General features: G+C 37.7%; 1 protein-coding gene across 2 annotated transcripts in view; it reads left to right on the plus strand.

Annotated features, from left to right (window-relative positions):
- The window catches only part of AK5 (adenylate kinase 5), a 214700-nt gene that overhangs the window by 3582 nt on the left and 191620 nt on the right, over positions 1–19498 (plus strand). Inside the window, exons 2-5 of one of the 2 annotated variants that reach the window (XM_012722539.1) lie at positions 1485–1671; positions 7759–7854; positions 12411–12580; positions 12676–12789. In XM_012722539.1, the coding sequence (XP_012577993.1) occupies positions 1485–1671; positions 7759–7854; positions 12411–12580; positions 12676–12789 (567 nt within the window). Of the gene's footprint in view, positions 1–1484; positions 1672–7686; positions 7855–12410; positions 12581–12675; positions 12790–19498 lie in introns of both variants that reach the window. The other variant, XM_004679135.2, reaches the window with a different exon arrangement.

A 19498-nucleotide genomic window follows, 5' to 3' on the forward strand; every position in this document is an offset into this window, starting at 1 on the left:
GGGGGGAAGGGAGGGAAATGCATGGGACTATGGTGGTGGCACACGGGTGATTTGGTGATGGGAAACCCGTGGGAATTACAATCGAAATGGAAAAAAAAATGTGCAAAATGATGTAAAAATAAACTTTTGTAATAATTAAAAAAATAAAAAATAAATTGCGGTAATAATGCCACATCAAATTGATTAAGTTACAGTACTAGAGTGCATTGACTAAGCTAATGGGTACAGAGACACAGTGTGAGCCTTAACATATGAAGGATGAGAGGAGTTAAATGTTAGTGTGTGTTTGTATGAGTTTAGTGCAGATCCTGACACATAAACTGAATGTAGGCACACAGTCTAGTTTTCACCAGGACTTCTGCAAATGAACTCTCCTGCTGAACACTCTGACACTATTAGCATTTCAAAGAATGAATGTATCCGGGAAGAATTCTCTACTTTGAGCAAATTGCACAAGAATGGTTTGAAAACAAAATTCTGTATTTAAGAAAGATGTCAGCTTTCAAAGGTTGCGTGTTTTGTGCATTAATAATGTATATTGGTGATAATAATTCCCAATGCTTTTTTCCATGAAACACTCTAAAGGAAAATATTTTGCACATCAGTCAAGTTCCAAGGAGTCAGCAATTCCAAATTTGCAGCATTTTTAGAAACTAGTGTGTGTGACACATAGGCTACCAGGAACAGAAAAGGTAATGCAAGATCATGCCCTTTCCCCACTTTGTTATCTCAGTAAATATTGTGGTGATTTAATATATATCAAGTAGCAATTATTTTGAGTCTCAGACTTCATAATTTGACTGAATTTTTGCCCCTGATTAGAAATCAGCTCAATATTCATTTTTCATAGCCAGGGAGTTTGTCAGGGGCTAGAGATTGTAGGATAAGTTAGACTTACACTGTTGGTGAAGAGTTCACAGTTTGGAATAGACCAGCAAATTAATTGATGGTGTTAATATTATTGAACTATTAAGAAGAAAGTATCCCCTGGAGCCTCAGGGGAGACAACCTTATAATGACAATAATACCTAAAACAACAACAATATTTATTGAGTTGATGCTGTGTGCCTGGGCACTAAATAAACAATGCTCTGAGGTGGGAATTATTATTCCCATTTATAAATGAAGAAACTGAGACTTGGAAGCTCTAAGGATGAATAGGAATGAGATAATGACTGGGGCATTTTTACACTCTGCCCATTATCTCACTTTGATAGGACTCTTCCATTTTAAGCTATACAGTTGCCTGAACTGCTTAAAAGCAGAGGCTGCTGAGTTGAAAACTAATTGCTTAGAAATATAAGGGGCAGTCTTGCTCACTCAGTCAGATTATAATTTTGCCTCTAATTGTTTGTTATAAGACAAATGCAAAAAAAAAAAAAAAAAAAAAGAGCAACCCAGAATTTAGAATGGGACAAACTATTTGAACAAACAAAGGTGTTTGAAAGCGTATTTTTACATGGGTGTATTTTGTTGTGTTTCAGAGCCTTTTGAATGGATTGATGTGTTCAAAGCCTGAAGACCCAGTAGAGTACTTGGAAAGTTGTTTACAGAAAGTAAAAGAACTGGGAGGCTGTGACAAGGTGAAATGGGACACATTTGTTAGTCAGGAAAAGAAGACCCTACCTCCACTCAATGGGGGACAGTCACGGAGGTCCTTTCTAAGAAATGGTAATGTATTTGTAGAATAATACACAGTTTATAGTTCAAGTGGTTCTTGCTTAGCACATGCCATATAGATTACAGGAAATGATTCAATTGTTTAGGTTTCCAAATGCCTAGAAGGAATTTGGCCCTAGAATATGATTACTGTCTCTGCTACTAATTCTAATAACCTCATGATAAGACAAACAAACTTACATAGCATTGTCTAGTGCTTCACTAAAAAAAGCTTAATGAAATTTTGTATTACTGACTTCATTTTGCAAAATGAATTACATTAGCAGACTATGAATTTTCTTAAATTTATAAATAAGCCTTTTGCAAATAAGTAAATAGATGACAGATCAAATTGATAGTAACCACATAACAGTTCAACCTTTTTATTAGCTGGGAAGAAATTTAACTCATTAATATGTTTCAAAGTTCATATTCATGCATGTGCATAAATGCATGTAAATCCATATTAGTTAATTCAAGAAAGATTTTTTTAAGTAATTACAAATGGAATCCATGAGTTTAGACATTTGAGTGCTGTGAAAGTAGAGGGCATAAGCTTGGAATAGAGCTGGGATTCACTGGAGGAGATTCATGGTGTTCAGGTATGTTTTCTGAAACATGTCCTTATCAAAATTAGTGATCCAGCATCGTCCAACCAGCCTTTAGGCTTGAGATGGAATTGAGAAGTATAATGATATGTTCAAAATGGATTCAGGGGCAAATAAATTCTTCCCTAGTTGTCCAAAACAATATATTTTCGATTTTTAAGCCATTCTTAAAAATTGTACCTCGAGAACTTAGCTATACAGAAAAAGTTTGAAATAGAGACAGTCTATTTACAATAAATACAAGGGGGTAATAAATCTGTATTTGTTGTGTCTTACTTAGTCTTGACCCACTTAGATTTTGCTTGATGCAGTCTGGGGAAAAGTCATAGTATGTTAAATTTTTAAGACACACAAACAATAACAACATGTCCTCATAAAGACTTCCAGAGAAGATAGAAATTCTCTGGCCATGCAGAAGCTAATACCGAGTGATTTAGGCTTGGGTGCAGGAGAAAGAACCTTTAACCAATTACTGCTGCCTCGCACCATTTAGAAATTACTGCATCAGTGAATAAAATCATATTTTCATGGGCTTGTAGAGTTCATGCACCATCCCAAATGGACTGACTTAGTTCCCAGGTTGTCATACTGCTAGAATCTGCCTCAGTGTTGAGTGCATTACCCATGCCCTTGTTAGATCAAATGAGATGAATACGGGAATCTGTGTTCTAAGCCATAAAACACAATGCTCAGGTATTACATTTTTTAAATTAAATATTTTTGCATTGTTAAGTTAAATCTAATGGATATGACATCCTTTTACTAGAAAAGTTGCTCTTAGACTCAGTAGAAAATGTGACTTTATGTGACAAAAAGAAACCTGACTGCTTCCATTTTATACTGTACTTGACTTGTTTATACTTAGAGGACAGCCAAGCCAAATATTAACAGAGAATGGTGGGGACTGTGGTCAAACTAGAGAGCAGAACTAGACAGTCATCATCTAAAGTTAGTCAAGTACAGATTTATGAAAAATGCTGGACTAAACAGATCACATCTACGGGGCCATATTGGGCTCACAAATACCCAGTTTGGAACTCCTTTTCACAGACAAGCTATAGAAAATTTCTGTGCACTACCATGATAAGCATGCTGTATCATTTTGTCCTCTATCTGGAACATATGTCAAAAGGCCTAAAATGGTTTCTGGACTGTCCTGTAGCAACAAAACTGGAGAAATCTCCATTAATTTTTTCACAGGGATTGGATTTGTCTATAGTCCCACCAGTAGTGTATGAGGATTTCTTTTTCTCCACACACTCACCAGCATTTACTGTTTCTGGTTTTGTTTGGTTTTGATGCAGAACATTCTCACTGCAGTGAGGGGGTATCTCATTGTGGTTTTGAGTTGCCTGTCCCTGATGATAGGTGGTGTACATTTTCTCATGTTCCTGTGGGCCATCTGTATGTCTTCTCTGGGGCAAGTGTCCATTTAGTTCCTCTGCCCATTTTTCGTTTGGGTTATTTGTTTTCTTTCATTGAGTTATATGAGTTCTTCATAGATCTTGGATATTAACCCCTTGTTGGATGTATGATAGGAAAGGATTTTCTCCAATTGCGTAGAGTGACTTTTTGTGTTAATGATATTTTATTTCACTGTGTAGAAGCTTTTTAGTTTGGTATAGATCAATTTGTTTGTTTTTGCTTTTATTTTTCTTGCCTCTAGGGTCAAGTCCCCAAATATATCTTGAAACCATTGCTGTGGAGCAGTTTGCATGTTTTCATCTATGTGTTTAATGGATTCTAATCTTATATACAAGATTGTTAGTTGATGTTTGTGCATGTTGCAAGAGAGTAGTTTAGTTTCATTTTTTGCTTGTGGCTGTCCAGCTTTTTGAACACTGTTTGTTGCAGAGCATTTACTTTTTACACTTAATGCTTTTGGCTCATTTGTCATAGATTAACTATCCATAAAATTGTGGCTTTATGTGTGGACTTCCAGTTCTATTCCACTGGTATATGTGTGTGTGTTGATTCCAGTACCATATATATAATATAATTTGAAGTCTGAAAGTGTATGTCTCCATTTCCCTTATGTTTTTGTTTAAATTGCTTTGTCTATTTATGGCCTTTTATGGAAGAACCAACCATGTTGACAAAGTTCCACTCTAGACTAGGGTTCAGGACTTGCTTCCTGGAAGAAATGGTTTGCTAACACTTGGAGGAGGTCCCTGAGAAGGCTCTATTTGGATGGAGAAGATTGAGAATGCACAAAGGAACAAAGAACAGAAGTTTCTGATGTAGAGGAAAACACTGATTTAGTCAGGAAAAAAAGAAGTATTTCTGGAACAAAAACAAGAGGGCGGAAAGATATTATATGAAATGCACATTATGTGAAATGTTCCTAGAATACTTTTAGACTTGAAACCTGGAAGTTGTTTTTGAATTCTCAACTCATTTCATTCCATATATTCCAATCTTAGCATGTCCTTTGTGTTCAGCCATTCATTTCCATCCCCCCAACTATTCCTCTAAGTTGAGCCCACATTTCTCTGTGTATATTACTTTTCCCCCCTCATTTGTGTATTACTTCTAACAGCTACTACTAGCTACTACTGTTTCTGCTCTTAGTCTCTCCCTATTTAAAGCCATTCTCAACACCACCAAATTAATTTTCATAAAAAATGTACTGCAGAGGCCCTCCCTGGTGGCGCAGCGGGTTAAAGCACTGCACTGAGAAGCTAAAGCCACTTCCGCATGAGTTCGATTCCCGCCTGCCCAGGAGGTGACCACATGGCGTGGCAGACCTCTCCTGACCCGCCCGCTGCTCCCCTCAGCAGTGTACTTCGTGGATCTGCCTGTTCTGCTCCCTACTCTGTCTCTGGTGAATCCTCTCACCCGCTGCATCTCTGGCCTGTACCCCAGTTCTGTACAAATAAAAATAAAAATCTTTAAAAAAAAAAAAATGTACTGCAGATTTTATTATGTTACACCTCTGCTCCCCAAAATACCTGCCCTGGACTTAGCATGTTAGTGAAGACCTTCTGCAATGTGGCCACCTTCTAACTAGCATCTTTCTGTTTTTTTTTTTTTTTTCATCATAGATTTTTCTGCTTACCATTTCAGTAAGGCTGACTCTTAACAAAGAGATTAATTAATTCAGCAAATATTTATTGGATGCTGACTATCAAGTACAGTTCTCAATCCCAGGGTACAGAGTTCATATAGCTAAGATGCCTGCTTTTATGAAACTCCATATTTGAATGGTTACAGACTAAGGGTGCATTAATAAGAGATCCCTCAGATGGCGAAGGAGTTGTGCAGAGAATTATTCTAGTGATGTCCTTGAGATTGACTGGCTGGTCTAGGTTAAAAGCAATCTTTGTTTTTTTTTTTAAAGATTTATTTATTTATGCATACAGAACTGGGGTACAGGCCAGAGGTGCAGGGGTGGCAAGAGGATTCACCAGAGTCAGAGTGGGGAGCAGAACAGGCCAACTGATGAAGTACACTGCTGAGGGGAGCAGCGGGTGGGTGAGGAGAGGTCTGCCATGCCAGTGGATCATCTCCGGGGTGGGGTTCGAACTCATGCTAAAGTGGCTTTAGCTTCTTAATGCTGTGCTTTAACCCACTGTGCCACCAGGGAGGGCCCAGGTTAACAGCAATCTTATAGAAGATGACACTTATGCTTCACTGTAAATGACAATAAGTTAGCCATAGTGGGGGGTAGGGGGTGGTTTGCTAATCAGCAAGCAGTCTGATTAGTAAAGTCTATCACAGTCCTAGGAAAAATGATGGTAGTTTAGGAAGGAATTGTGGTAGTACAGATGGAGAAAGTATATGCAATTTGGGATATGTTTATAGTTTATGAGAACAGATACAAAAAGTGAGAGAAGAAAGTGAGCAAGGATAGTGCCAAGAATTCTACCTTTTGTTAAGTGAAGCAATTCAGTTTCAAAGCAGAACAGAATGCTGTTGTCAGTGTCTCTTTTGACAACCATTCCCAGCATTTTCTAAAGATTATCCACTGTGATTTTCTAAATACTCCATTCCTTTCATGGAACTAAAATGAGTTGTTTTTTGGGCAAGTAGTCAGTGACATCATTTACTATATCAATAGAGAATGGGAAGCTCTCTATTTGATCAGCATCTTTGAAGAACCTGTGAGCATTATGCCATGCTAAAAAATAAAAGAAAGAAAATAGTCTCCATAGCTACATCCACCATAAAGGTCTAGGTAACCTCTTGTCATCTTTGTATGACAGAAGGTAGTTCGGGCTTCTCTGTGCCTCCTGGAATACTGATGCAATGGGGTGAGGAAGAAAAGAACCATGAATTCTATGTTATCCACTAGTTAAGATCCTCTGATTGATTTGGATTTTTTGGCTTTATCCTTTGGTCCATGTGAATATGTTATTTGTGTTTCTAGCTCTGTTTATGTTTTGTTTCTACCAACTAAGATCTACTTCCTATGTTTCATCACTTGTCCTTGTCTTTCAAAGTTCAGGTCCTGTCTCTTTTGCAAGTCCTCTTCTGCTACTCTACCCCAAGTGAATCTAGGCATTCATCAGAGTCCTGTGGTGTTTTCATGAGAAATAGTTTTTAGCAGTTGTCCTGCTTGGTGTGCATATAGCTTGTCTGATACAAACATATAAGCTCTAGTTTATCAGCTTTGTGGGGACAGGACTAAATCTTGTGCTTCGACTGAATCATCTGCAACACACTGACATGTCTGGCAATAAGTAGCAAGTATTTGTTGTCAATGTAGATATAAGCTTAAATCTTATACTTTTAAATGAAGTACATTAAAGGTCATGAATATAGGGAAGGCAAAGTTAAATGATGTGGAAAGATATTTCAGATGTAAAAATTATCTTGCCTTTCTACCCGGTTTGTAACAGTACCCTAAGATTTTGTGCATTATGCTATTTTAATCATTCCTGTGAACCATACTAGAATGCCAGGATCTTAGTAAATGATCTTTATTTATTGAATGCAAGAAATAAGTGATGCAGAAGTGTTGAATTCATGAGCAGCTGCAGTGTTTATGAAGGTGGTTCACTACACAGCTCCAGAGAGCACCGGTTACAGAGATCAAGATATATACAGTAATGCTGCAAAAGTAGGCAGCATTTAAGGTTCTGTCAGTCAGAGGTTGGCAAACTACAACCAACGGCCAAGTTTGGTTCAGTGCCTGTTTTTAGAAGTGAAATTCAATTGGACCACAGCACAGTTGTTTGTTTATATATTGCCTGTGACTGCCTTTATGGTGCTACGGGCAAGTTGTATGAAACTCTCAGTCCAGAACCCAAAATATTCACTCTCCAGCCCTTGAATAATACATTTGCTGACCACTTAGGAGTCTTCCAGATGAAAAATATTAAACAATTAGTTTTTAAATGTCTTCTACTGTTCAGTTCACTACAAAAAAAATCTAGCTTCTTTTTTTCCGTTTCAAAGTTATCTTACTCTTTTGCAGTAATGCCTGAAAATTCAAACTTTCCCTATCGGCGGTATGATCGTCTCCCTCCAATCCATCAATTTTCCATAGAAAGTGACACGGATCTCTCTGAGACTGCAGAATTGATTGAGGAGTATGAGGTTTTTGATCCTACTAGACCTCGACCAAAAATCATCCTTGTCATAGGTATGACAGAAAGCAAAATTCTCATAGACTTTTGCTAACTTTGTTCACATATTTACATTTTTTAAATTGTGTAAATTTGTGTATACTACTTGTAAACTCTTAGTTGAATAATGATAAACAAGAAATAAGAGCTCAAGTAGATGGAAATATTTCTAGCATAATTTTTGGTAAAAGAGAAATTGTTTTATATGTGTAATGCCTGCTGCACTTTTTGTAGAATCCCACTGTATGACATCACAAAGTCATGGAATTTGCCATAATTAAATGTAAGTAAGTCATCACATCTTTAAGAGTTATGGTCCTGTGTATTACCTGTTTAATTTTTAATGTAGATGACTGAGTCCATTAGAATTTTCCTAAACACAATGTGCTTTTTATATCAATTAATTGAATTTTTGTTTGCCATTAACTTTACAGGGAGACATAAATAATATGTTAGTAAAGATCATATATAATCTTCCTTATGGCAATCTGGCACCTACAATAAAACTTAAGTTTCAGTGTTATTATATAATTTAATCTAATAACCTAGTAATCTGTGTATTCATCAAAATAATAAATTATTTTTATTTTATTATATTTTATTTTAAAAGATTTATTTATTTATGCATACAGACTGGGGTACAGGTCAGAGGTGCAGGGAAGTGAGAACATTCACCAGAGTCAGAGTGGGGAGCAGGACCGGCAGATCTACTGAAATACACTGCTGAGGGGAATAGCAGGTGGGCCAGAAGAGGTCTGCCACGCCATGTGTGTCACCTCCTTGGCCAGGTATTGCAATAGCAATAGCTTCACAGTGCTGTACTTTACCCTATTGTGCCAGATTTACAGCTGTGAATCTTAAATGAATATGAAAATATCAGCCTAATATCATAAGAAAAAACATTGAGTGTTTTTTTTTTAAGATTTATTTATTTTATGCTTACAAGAGCTGGGGTGCAGAACAGAGGTGCAGGGGGGTGAGAGGATTTACCAAGGTCAGAGCAGGGAGCAGAATAGTCAGATCTCTGAAATACACTGCTGAGGGAAGCAGCAGGAGAGACAGGAAAGGTCTACTGTGCCATGTGGGTCACCTCCATGGCCAGGGATCTAACTTGTGCTGCAGTGGCTGCAGATAGCTTCATGGTGTTGAGACTTAACTTTTATACCACCAGGGAGGCCTGAAATGTTTTAAGTATTTTTGCAAAATGCATTTTTGATGATCACTCTTGGAAATTCTTATTTTCTCAAAATTTTGAAAATCATGAAGATAACTGTGAATCTGTGTATTCATTGTTTCTAGTTTGATTCAGATTCACAGATTGATCCAAAACTAGACTAAAATGTTCAAAATTATCCTGGCCAACAACAAGTTAATGGTAGAGAGCGAAATATATATGCAGTCCCCATGCAAAGAAGCCCTGATTCTAGAAGCATTAGCAACTAGGGAAAAAAGCATGCAAATAATCACACCAAGCTTTAACAAAAATTTAAGTTTACTAGACTGGAGGGGTAACATTTGTACATCTCTGAGTGTGAATAAATTTAGCTCAAAATTGTTTGAAATAACATTGTAGGAAGAGAACATATGAATTGGCTTTCTAAAAGTCAAAAATTCTTATGGCATATGGTAGCCACTTTTATGTCATAAATCTCCTACCCTTAAAATGGAATATTTTTTCATGCCTAAATATTTTAAATCCTTGCCTAGAAGACAAGAAAATGCATTATTAAAATACAAACCTAAAAGGGAAGGTTAGAAATTACATCATCATTTTATGGTGAGATTTTTTTCCCCCTGTTTTCTTTTTCTTATTGCTATTAGTAAAATATTTGCAGTTGTTTCAAAAAAAAAAAAAAAAGATGGCTTGAGTATTCTAAAAAAAAGTGTAATAAAAAATTGGTCTTGTTATTAATTTTTGTTCATTGTGAATTTTATAGGAAAACAAACTATTAAAAAAAATAAGATCCCTTGGAAAAGATAGAAATTTCAAGTCTCCTTTAGTTCATGGTTCTTTTGTACTCAGTGAAATCCTGGCTAGAGACTTACGTGTTGTACTGTAACATTTTATGTATTATAAGAATGCTGCAGAGTCAGTGAGTATTGGTAACTTTTAGGGGATTGAAATAGAGAAGAAAGGAAAAGGCTAACCTTAGGTTATTTGAGAAAATTTGGTGACTTTTGTGAATTTATAAAATAATTCACTATTCACTGGAATCTTACAACTTTTATAAATTCCAGCTTCAAAGAGGTACATATAGTATTGTATCCAAACAAGTAAACTTCCCCTTCTGGCAATACAGAATTTTAAAATTTTTGTCTTGCTGACATAAATATAAATCTCCTTAAGTTAGTAGGCATCATAAAATCAAAAAAATCATAATCCCCGCATGTTAGATGGGTGCTAATATTTATAAGAATTAGAGATAAATAAGTGAAATGATTATTGAACTCATTCTGGCATCAGAGAGAAGAAACTAAAATTAATTTGTTAAAAGTTAAGTGACAAAACTCATCCAATAAAGTAATGCTATCTTCAGTCAATTGATTGAAATTTTTGTCTTCCTAACTTGCTAAAAGTTTTTTTCCTTTGAAGATCCAAAACTGCTTCTATGCTCAATTATTTTTAAAATTCAGTAGAATTTATACTTTCTCATTGTGATGGTTTGTGAAAGCAAATGTGGAAATATAGTTTATGAAAGATAATTTTCATTCTTCAAAAATGAAATCAGTTCTCACTTGATCTTAGCCAAAAGGCTGACAAGCTATTCAAAGCTAACCAGTATGAATTTGTTGATGGAATTCATCATATATTTTTTTCCTTCAGGTCAGTCCATGATTTGTTCACATTTGATTAGGACAAAGCAGCTATTATAGTCCAAACTTGCTTTTGATTAGCAAAGTAGATAATATTAATAATTAATTTGACAAATTCACATCTTAATATGATATAACTATGATAAGCAACAAATATGTGAAAAGCAGTTATTAGGTACATTGTTTGAGATTAAGGCTAAGAAACGTTTATCAATTAATCTTAAAATTATACTTATAAAAACGTTTAAAGAGCAAATAAGCGCTGACCAATAAAGTACATCCACTCAGAACTCTGTACAAAAAAAAGAACAAAACATAACAAAAAACTGCTTTTTACTTACATTATTTGCAAAAATAATAAAAGTATCTACAGGTCATTATGTAAAAAATTATTTAAACTCCCCCAAACTTGATATATTGAATTAGTAGGGAATATTTTCAAATGCTGCTTAAAGAATCATATTTCCATGAATATTATCAAAACATTTCCTTAGTCATTGACTTTTTAAAAATATTTTGTCTGCATTCAATAATTGATACTTAGATAGTGGAACATATTTCATTTATATAATTGCTAACAAATAACCACAGACTGGACTGTTTGTTATATGCTTTATTTTGAAATTAGTTCAGACTCAGGATTCCAATTAGTCCAGGTTGTTTAAAAGCATAAACTAACTAAGATAATTTGGAAATAAAATATGAGGCATATCTTTTATAATTATTTTAGTACTTACCCTTTTAAAAAATAAATCACCATTGGGTGACTCAGTTATGGGAAACCCACGGGGATTACAATTAAGATGAAAAAAAAAAGTACAAAATGATGTAAAAATAAACTATTATATTATAAAAAAAAATCACCACTACCAATGACTAGTAATGAGTTATGTTGCAAAACATTGATTATTTTATACTAGTGTAAAACAGACTCAAAATTATCATGAGTTGTATGAAAATGTTCTACCTTAAGGACTTATTCCATTAACTTTGCATATTTATTGCATGTGAATTCTTTAGAACTTTTTTTAAAGACTTATTTATGCACAAGAACTGGTAGGTTTATGCATCAGAACAGGTCTACTGAAATACATTGCTGAGGAGAGCAGCGGGTGGGCCAGGAAAGTCTGCTTTGCCATGTTTGTTACCTCACTGACCAGGGATTGAACTCGTACTAAAATGGCAGGGGATAACCTCACAGTGCTGGGCCTTAACCAGGGAAGACCCTGAATTCTTTTGAATTTAAAGGTAATAGGCAGGGATGTGCATGAACAAACTTAAAAAAGTAATTTAAATAGGTGGTGTCAATATGGGTGAGCCTTTGATTTAAAATTTATTATTATATTTCACCAAGTTGCACAGTTCCATATTTCTGTTTTTTTTATCATTATTTTTTTTTTAATCTCTTCTCTTTTTCCCCTTTTATTACAAAGGGAAAAATAATTACAGTTCACAGACTATTTCAACAATTGCATTGTTCCACATTAAAAAAAAAAAGTTAAATGTGGCAAAATTTCTAAAGGTAGAGAAATAAATGTCCTTTGACCTACTACAATGATTATAACAATCTCATTTTCCCCTTGGCCAAGGCTACATTTGTTCTGCTTTCAGAGGTAACAATGAGCATGACACAGGTAGAGCAGATTCTCACCCTGGTACTGGCAGTCTAGACTGCACCTCAAGGTAAAAGTAGTAGTTGCAGCAAAGGGTGTCTCTTATTGCCTCAGAAGGTCACAGTTTTGCCTGTTTTAAATGATAGGTGGTCCAGGAAGTGGAAAGGGTACTCAAAGTTTGAAAATTGCAGAACGCTATGGATTCCAATATATCTCGGTGGGAGAATTACTGAGAAAGAAGATTCACAATACCAGCAGCAATAGGAAGTGGAGTCTTATTGCCAAAATAATTACTACTGGAGAACTGGCCCCACAGGTATGGCTGTGTGCTTTGCTTCTATTCTCAGGATTTTAATATCAGTTGTTTGTAGACTAAGTTTCACCGTGGTTTTTATTCTTTCTTTATCAAAGGAAACTACAATTACTGAGATAAAACAGAAGTTGATGCAGATACCTGATGAAGAGGGCATTGTTATTGATGGATTTCCAAGAGATGTTGCTCAGGCTCTATCTTTTGAGGACCAAGTAAGATTGTCTCCTTATATTTTAAATGACATACATTTGTTGAAAAAATTAGAATTAAAATGATTTCTTGAAAGAAATCTTATGCTGTTATCTTAAATGAATTTTGGTCCTAAACCCGGCAAGTCCATTAGCATGGGTTGGCAGGAAGTCATTTTTTTGGCACACGTGCTTAAAAATTGAAGACAACATCTGCCAAAAAGAAAAGATGCAAACTAATAATAGAATTCATAATTTTTTATTAAAAATCTAAGTCTCTTTAAACTTCATGTCAAAATGTTTTCCTAGTGTTTTATTTTTAGTCTTTTTTAAAAAGATATTTATATTTTATTTATGCATACAAGAACTGGGGTGTAGGCCAAAGGTACAGGGGTAAAATTCACCAGAGATTGGGTGGGGAGCAAAACAAACAGATCTAGTGAAATGCACTGCTGGGGGAGCAGCAGATATGACAGGAGAGGTGCGCTTTGCCATATGGGTCACCTCCCTGGCTGGGGGTCAAACATATGTTACAGTGACTAGCAATACTTAATAGCAATGAGAGTTTAACACCTGCACCACCAGAGAAGCCCTATTTTTCATCTTTAATTGCTAAAATCAGTTTTACTCATTACCTCCTGGGTATGTAAAACATCACCCTGTAGTTACAAATTATGAAGATAACATGTGGTCCTACAACGCTTAAGTCTTGCTGTAAAAGTGAAATTCCATTAGCACCCTCTTTCATTCCACTGCCTTCTTCTGTTACATTTGTTCCATAACCTTCCAGCCCTTTCTTTGAGCATCGCAGGCTTAACCACATACTCATACCAATTTATATATGCAAGCTCCTATACAAATACATTTTCAGTTTTCACAGCAGTTTCTAAACTGTCCTTCATAAAAACTTTTAAGTTATAGTCCTATCAATATTGAATCAGAATCTTTCCAATCAGATACACAAAATATATATTAAAATTTTTTGCTAAACAATATTTCATTTTTTCAAATTTACTTTTCTTGAGCCCTATAAAGTTAAGTATATTTTCAAATACTTATTGGCCACTTGTTTTCCTTCCATATGTGAATTACCTGCTTTCCTTTGGCCATCTTTCCACAGATTTATCTTTTTCTTATCAACTTAAAGAAACCTTTTAACGTATTGTAGATATTAAGTCAAAAAGAATTATGTCAAGGTGTGGGTTTATGTCTCATATAAAGAAGCCTGGAGTAGGTATCATAAGATCAGAAGATAGAAAGCCTGACTTTGAGTCGATAAAGTGTCTCTTGAATATTCAAGTGAACCTCTGGTGCTTACAGTTTAAGGACTTGACTTGAATTGCTATAGCTTGAAGAAAGAAAAATAAAACTATTGTTGCTGCTCTTGATGCTACATGGGACTGCTGTTGCAGAGGGGGCCATGCAGTATCCCCAGCAACCTTGGCTGCTGGTAGAGGCATGGTGGCCAAGCAGCAGGTCTTCCCTCAGACCTGTTTTACCCTACATAGGAAATGAGATGCACTTGGTGGGCATAAACAGAAAAAGCTACTTTCTTCTCTCAAATACCTCCCAGACTGCTGTGAGGCTGCTCCTGCCCTGGATAATAATTCAGGAATATCCCATAGCTTTTCTGTATATGTAATGCTTCTTTCAAAGTTGCATTTCCAGGTATAGAATACACAGTCTACAAGTAAAGCTCAATAAAGCTGAAAAAAATTTAAATAAAATGCCCCATTCAAAGCATTAATTTGTCATTCACTCTAGCAGATTTCTGCTTTCCTCAACTTGGACTGTGTTTTAGGCCCAGAAATCTCATGTGATAGCTCAGAATCTTGAAATTTTGAAATTTTCCTTCATGTGGTTGCAACAGGATAGGTGGTGGTGGAAGGGTCAGAAATGCATAACTTAGCAGCAATCTGGGTACTTGATCAATCTCCACTTTCTTTTTTATAGCCAGGAAACAGGTGACGGACTAAGGGTCACAATGCTGGTTTGGAGGGGATGGGCCTACCTCTTGGCAAGTTTCTTTAGGATGATCTGGTATCTCTGTACAGTATGCAATCACTGGCATTTACTGCTCTCAGTCACACATCGGAGTCTGGAAAAGTCCAGACTAACACCTGTACCAATTTAGCATCTTCTTAGGTTGGCATTATAGCAGCCTGGAGATTTTTGGCCATGTGGGCTGTTCAGTGGTGCCTGAGCTTGATGTTGCCACTGCTGAGCTGCAAGAACACAGAGGTTCCCGCAGCAAAGCTGAAGTGTTTATTCACTCAACTAGTACGCTCCCACCATTAGTAAGGAGCTCATTATGAATAAAAGTATTCCTATCACTCAGGGAATTTCTGGGGTTCTAGAAGCTCTAAAATAGGGACAAAAATTCAATACATATTTTATTATTTCACAAGTCCTTAAGGTTTTCTTTAACCAGCTTCTTATGTCAGCCAAATACTAATGATGGTAAGACCACTGTAACAAAAAGAGCCAACACTTACGTGGCTTATAGGACAATGAGGTCCAGATGACTGGACAGCTTCTCTCCTTGACATCATTTAGGGAACTGTGATTCCTTCCAAGTTGTTATGCCATCTCCTAGGACATTGTCTTCAGCTGAATCATTGAAGCAGGGTTGCCATCATGCCTAATTCCAAACTGGCATAGCATGGGAAGAGAACATAAAGGTCTGAAGCCCCAGAGCTGGCAGTGGTCTCACTCACATCTCCTCACATGTGTTGCTGGGAAATCAGTCTCCCTGTTATTACAAGGAAGCCCAGAAACAGTCCAGCTGGGCAGCCAGGGGTCTGACTATGATTCTATCACTTTGAAAGGATGGGAGGACTAGCTAGCCTCTTCCACAATAGCTTGCCTCACTGGCCATCCAGATGTCTGCATTCTCCCATCTCCCCCTGTTGTAGGGCAGGGTGAGGGGCAGCCCAGGAACCCCCAAATCTGCCTGCTCTAACTAGGTTCTGCCATCTGCCACCTCAAGACAAAACATACTTCAGTGCATAAGACCTTCAATGGAAAAGAATTTTAACATAAATAGTGGGTGATGAAGAAAAAAAGAAGAGAAAGAATATAGTTTTCAAATCAAACACCCAAAGTTCCCCATTCCCTCATGGGTAAATGACCAAGCAAACAAGGTTGTCCCAAAGCAGGACCACTGAGGCCCAAGAGCTTGCCATAGTGTACTGCAACTTCTAGAAGGGACCCATTGGAGAGGAGCAGAAGTGGCCAGACAAGTCTGGAAAGAAAAAAGCAAAACTCAAAACCAAGATAAACATTGCTGTTGTTAATCTCCCCATGGGTCTCTCACCTGCATCTGTTTCAAGTGTTTCCTTCCATGTTCCACAGGTCCCTGGTATAAGCCCTAGGCCAAGAAGCAATAGTAAATTTTTCACATGTCTCTCTGCTCCACATGCCTCCTTCAGGTCTCCTTCTTACTTAATCTCCTCCTTTTTCCCTCCTTTCCTAGTCTCCCTCTCAGATTTCTCCTCCCAGCACTGATCCATCCTTCCTTGGGGTGGGAAGGGAACTTAAAACCTCCCCTTTCCCTGGATGCCACCCTGTCACACCCCTACATAGTATGCACACTGTAAGTCAAAACAGGAGCAGGTCCGTTATCAGTTTCAAAAGTTGAGAATCTGTATTTGGTGTATTGTTCTTTTCATTAGCTCCAGATTTGACTCCTCATCTCAGTCACCTATAAATGCTTCTACTCCCTGTGCCATAAACAGTGGAGAAGCAAGACCAGAGTTAAGATCTCTATTCAGAAAAGGCAAGTTTGGCATTCTTTTTTTTTTTTTTAAAGATTTATTTATTTATGCATACAGAACTAGGGTACAGGCCAGAGGTGCAGGTGTGTGAGAGGATTCACCAGAGACAGAGTGGAGAGCACAACAGGCCAACTGAGGAAGTACACTGCTGAGGGGAGCAGTGGGCAGGTGAGGAGAGGTCTGCGGCACCGTGTGGGTCAGCTCTGGGGTTGGGATTGAACTCAGGCTGAAGTGGCTTTAGTTTCTTAGTGCTGTGCTTTAACCCGCTGCACCACCAGGGAGGGCCCAGTTTGGTATTCTTTATGGTAGTCACTAGACAACAGAAAATAGAAAATCTGTGAGTCCAGACTTATTGAGGAATCTTCTCTGGCAGAGGCTTGCCTTTTGGGGACTCCTGGTCCTGCTATCTTGGAGTGATTATTATTATTATTATTTTTGGTCTCTTTTCTCAATCCCCTGCTCTCTCAGAAGTTATTGCCATTCATCATCCTGCCTAACTACATTAGAGTGGTGTATTGGAGACTATGCCGTCCTTGGGAGTTATTTTAAGTTTGGGAAAAAACCTAATTTTTGACCGGCTAAGTTTATGGTAGCTTTGGTAAAACCATTTCTTAACACTTTGGTAGGCTGCTGCTGTTTTTGCTTCCAGTTAGTTTCATGTGCCGATCAGTACACCCACAGTTTTTTTTTTGTTGTTGTTGTAGTTATTAAGCTGTGTTATTTCTTTGTGTTCTCATTTTTTTTTTTTTTTTTGGCAGCTATAAACAGTGTATGTTGTCTTGGGTAGAAAGACAACACCCTTAGTTTGAGTTTTGCCTCTGGGCTGGGGAAGAGAGTCAGTTAATGGAGTCCCTTGAGCAACAGTTAATAGCATTGTCTCCTGCTATTTGGAGGTATAAAAGCAGTTGCCGTTTTCAGCTTTGTGAAGTGTTTTGTGTTTGCTTTTTTAAAGATTTTTATTTATTTTGCATAAAAGAATTGGGGTGTAAGCCAGAACTATGGGGCTGAAAGTATTCACTCAAGACAGAATAGGAAGCAAAATGGGTAGATTTACTCAAATACACTGCTAAAGGGAGCAGCAGGCAAGACAGGAGGGTTTTGCTGCGCCAGGTGGGTGAGCTTCCTGTCCACCAGGAGGCCCATTTGTGGGGTCTTAAATTGTTGATACTTTCTTTTTTCTCTGTCTGCATGGGATTTGGCAAGTTCTCTCTTAGCTTTATCTAGTTGTTGTAAAATAAGTCCACCGAAGGGCAGTCAGTATACACTAATATAATAGCACTTTCTAGCCTTTTCTTCTCGAGCTATGAACTTTACTTGCCTTCTAAGTTATCACAAAATTGTGCACCAGGGTATGATCAGCTTCTTAGGTCCCAAACACCAGGGTAGCACACATCACTTCCTATAGCTTATTGGTGAGAACATAAGTCATGCATGTATGGATGCTAACTACGAGGGGGGCTGGGAGATGTCCTAGCATCAGGTATGGACTAGATACAGAGCTGTTATTATTATTATTGTTTTTTAAAAGGTTTATTTATTTATGCATACAGAACTGGGGTACAGGCTGGAGGTACAGGGGTGGTGAGAGGATTCACCAAACACAGACTGCACAGACTGGGGTAGCAGAACAGGCAGTGGGACAAGTACAGTGCTCAGGGGAGCAGCATATGAGTCAGCAGAGGTCTGGGGCGCAGTGTGGATCCCTTCTGGCCAGGGATCGAACTAGCACTGAAGCAGCTGCCGCTAGCTTGCAGTGCTGCATCCTAACCTGTTGTGCCACCAGGGAGGGCCTAGAGTTATTATTATTAAAGAAGGAAAAACAGATTTTTGAGAGACAACCAGTAGTTTCCACAGCAGCGATCTGTTGTGCAGAGTATCTTTTCCTCCTACTCTTATGCTGAATCCAGAGCAGAGCTCTCCCAGCTCTCCCACCTGCCAATTTGGGCGGAGGGGAGAAGGAGACGCTGCTTATCTGCAGGGGATCAACCTGCGTTGCTTCTTGTTTCTGTACAGGGCTCCCTCCTATCTGAGAAATAGCTTCCTCACCATTGGCCTGCTTGTTGAAAAGAGACAGGCAAAAAGAAGAAGTCTAAAATAAAATCTCTTCACCACCAGCTTAACTTACAGTAGCTAACACTCCACCAGAGAGCCTGTAGTGCACGGGAAGCCTAAGCAAAGTGTTCTTAGTTTTTCCATTTTAAGTTTTTGTTTCTTACATCATTGTTCTCCCGTTTTCAAATCAAACACCCAAAGTTCCCCATTCCCTCATGGGTAAATGACCAAGCAAACAAGGTTGTCCCAAAGCAGGACCACTGAGGCCCAAGAGCTTGCCATAGTGTACTGCAACTTCTAGAAGGGACCCATTGGAGAGGAGCAGAAGTGGCCAGACAAGTCTGGAAAGAAAAAAGCAAAACTCAAAACCAAGATAAACATTGCTGTTGTTAATCTCCCCATGGGTCTCTCACCTGCATCTGTTTCAAGTGTTTCCTTCCATGTTCCACAGGTCCCTGGTATAAGCCCTAGGCCAAGAAGCAATAGTAAATTTTTCACATGTCTCTCTGCTCCACATGCCTCCTTCAGGTCTCCTTCTTACTTAATCTCCTCCTTTTTCCCTCCTTTCCTAGTCTCCCTCTCAGATTTCTCCTCCCAGCACTGATCCATCCTTCCTTGGGGTGGGAAGGGAACTTAAAACCTCCCCTTTCCCTGGATGCCACCCTGTCACACCCCTACATAGTATGCACACTGTAAGTCAAAACAGGAGCAGGTCCGTTATCAGTTTCAAAAGTTGAGAATCTGTATTTGGTGTATTGTTCTTTTCATTAGCTCCAGATTTGACTCCTCATCTCAGTCACCTATAAATGCTTCTACTCCCTGTGCCATAAACAGTGGAGAAGCAAGACCAGAGTTAAGATCTCTATTCAGAAAAGGCAAGTTTGGCATTCTTTTTTTTTTTTTTT

The sequence above is a fragment of the Condylura cristata genome, unplaced genomic scaffold (genome assembly GCF_000260355.1).
Source record: "Condylura cristata isolate star-nosed mole 26May11 unplaced genomic scaffold, ConCri1.0 scaffold00008, whole genome shotgun sequence".
Taxonomy (NCBI): domain Eukaryota; kingdom Metazoa; phylum Chordata; class Mammalia; order Eulipotyphla; family Talpidae; genus Condylura; species Condylura cristata.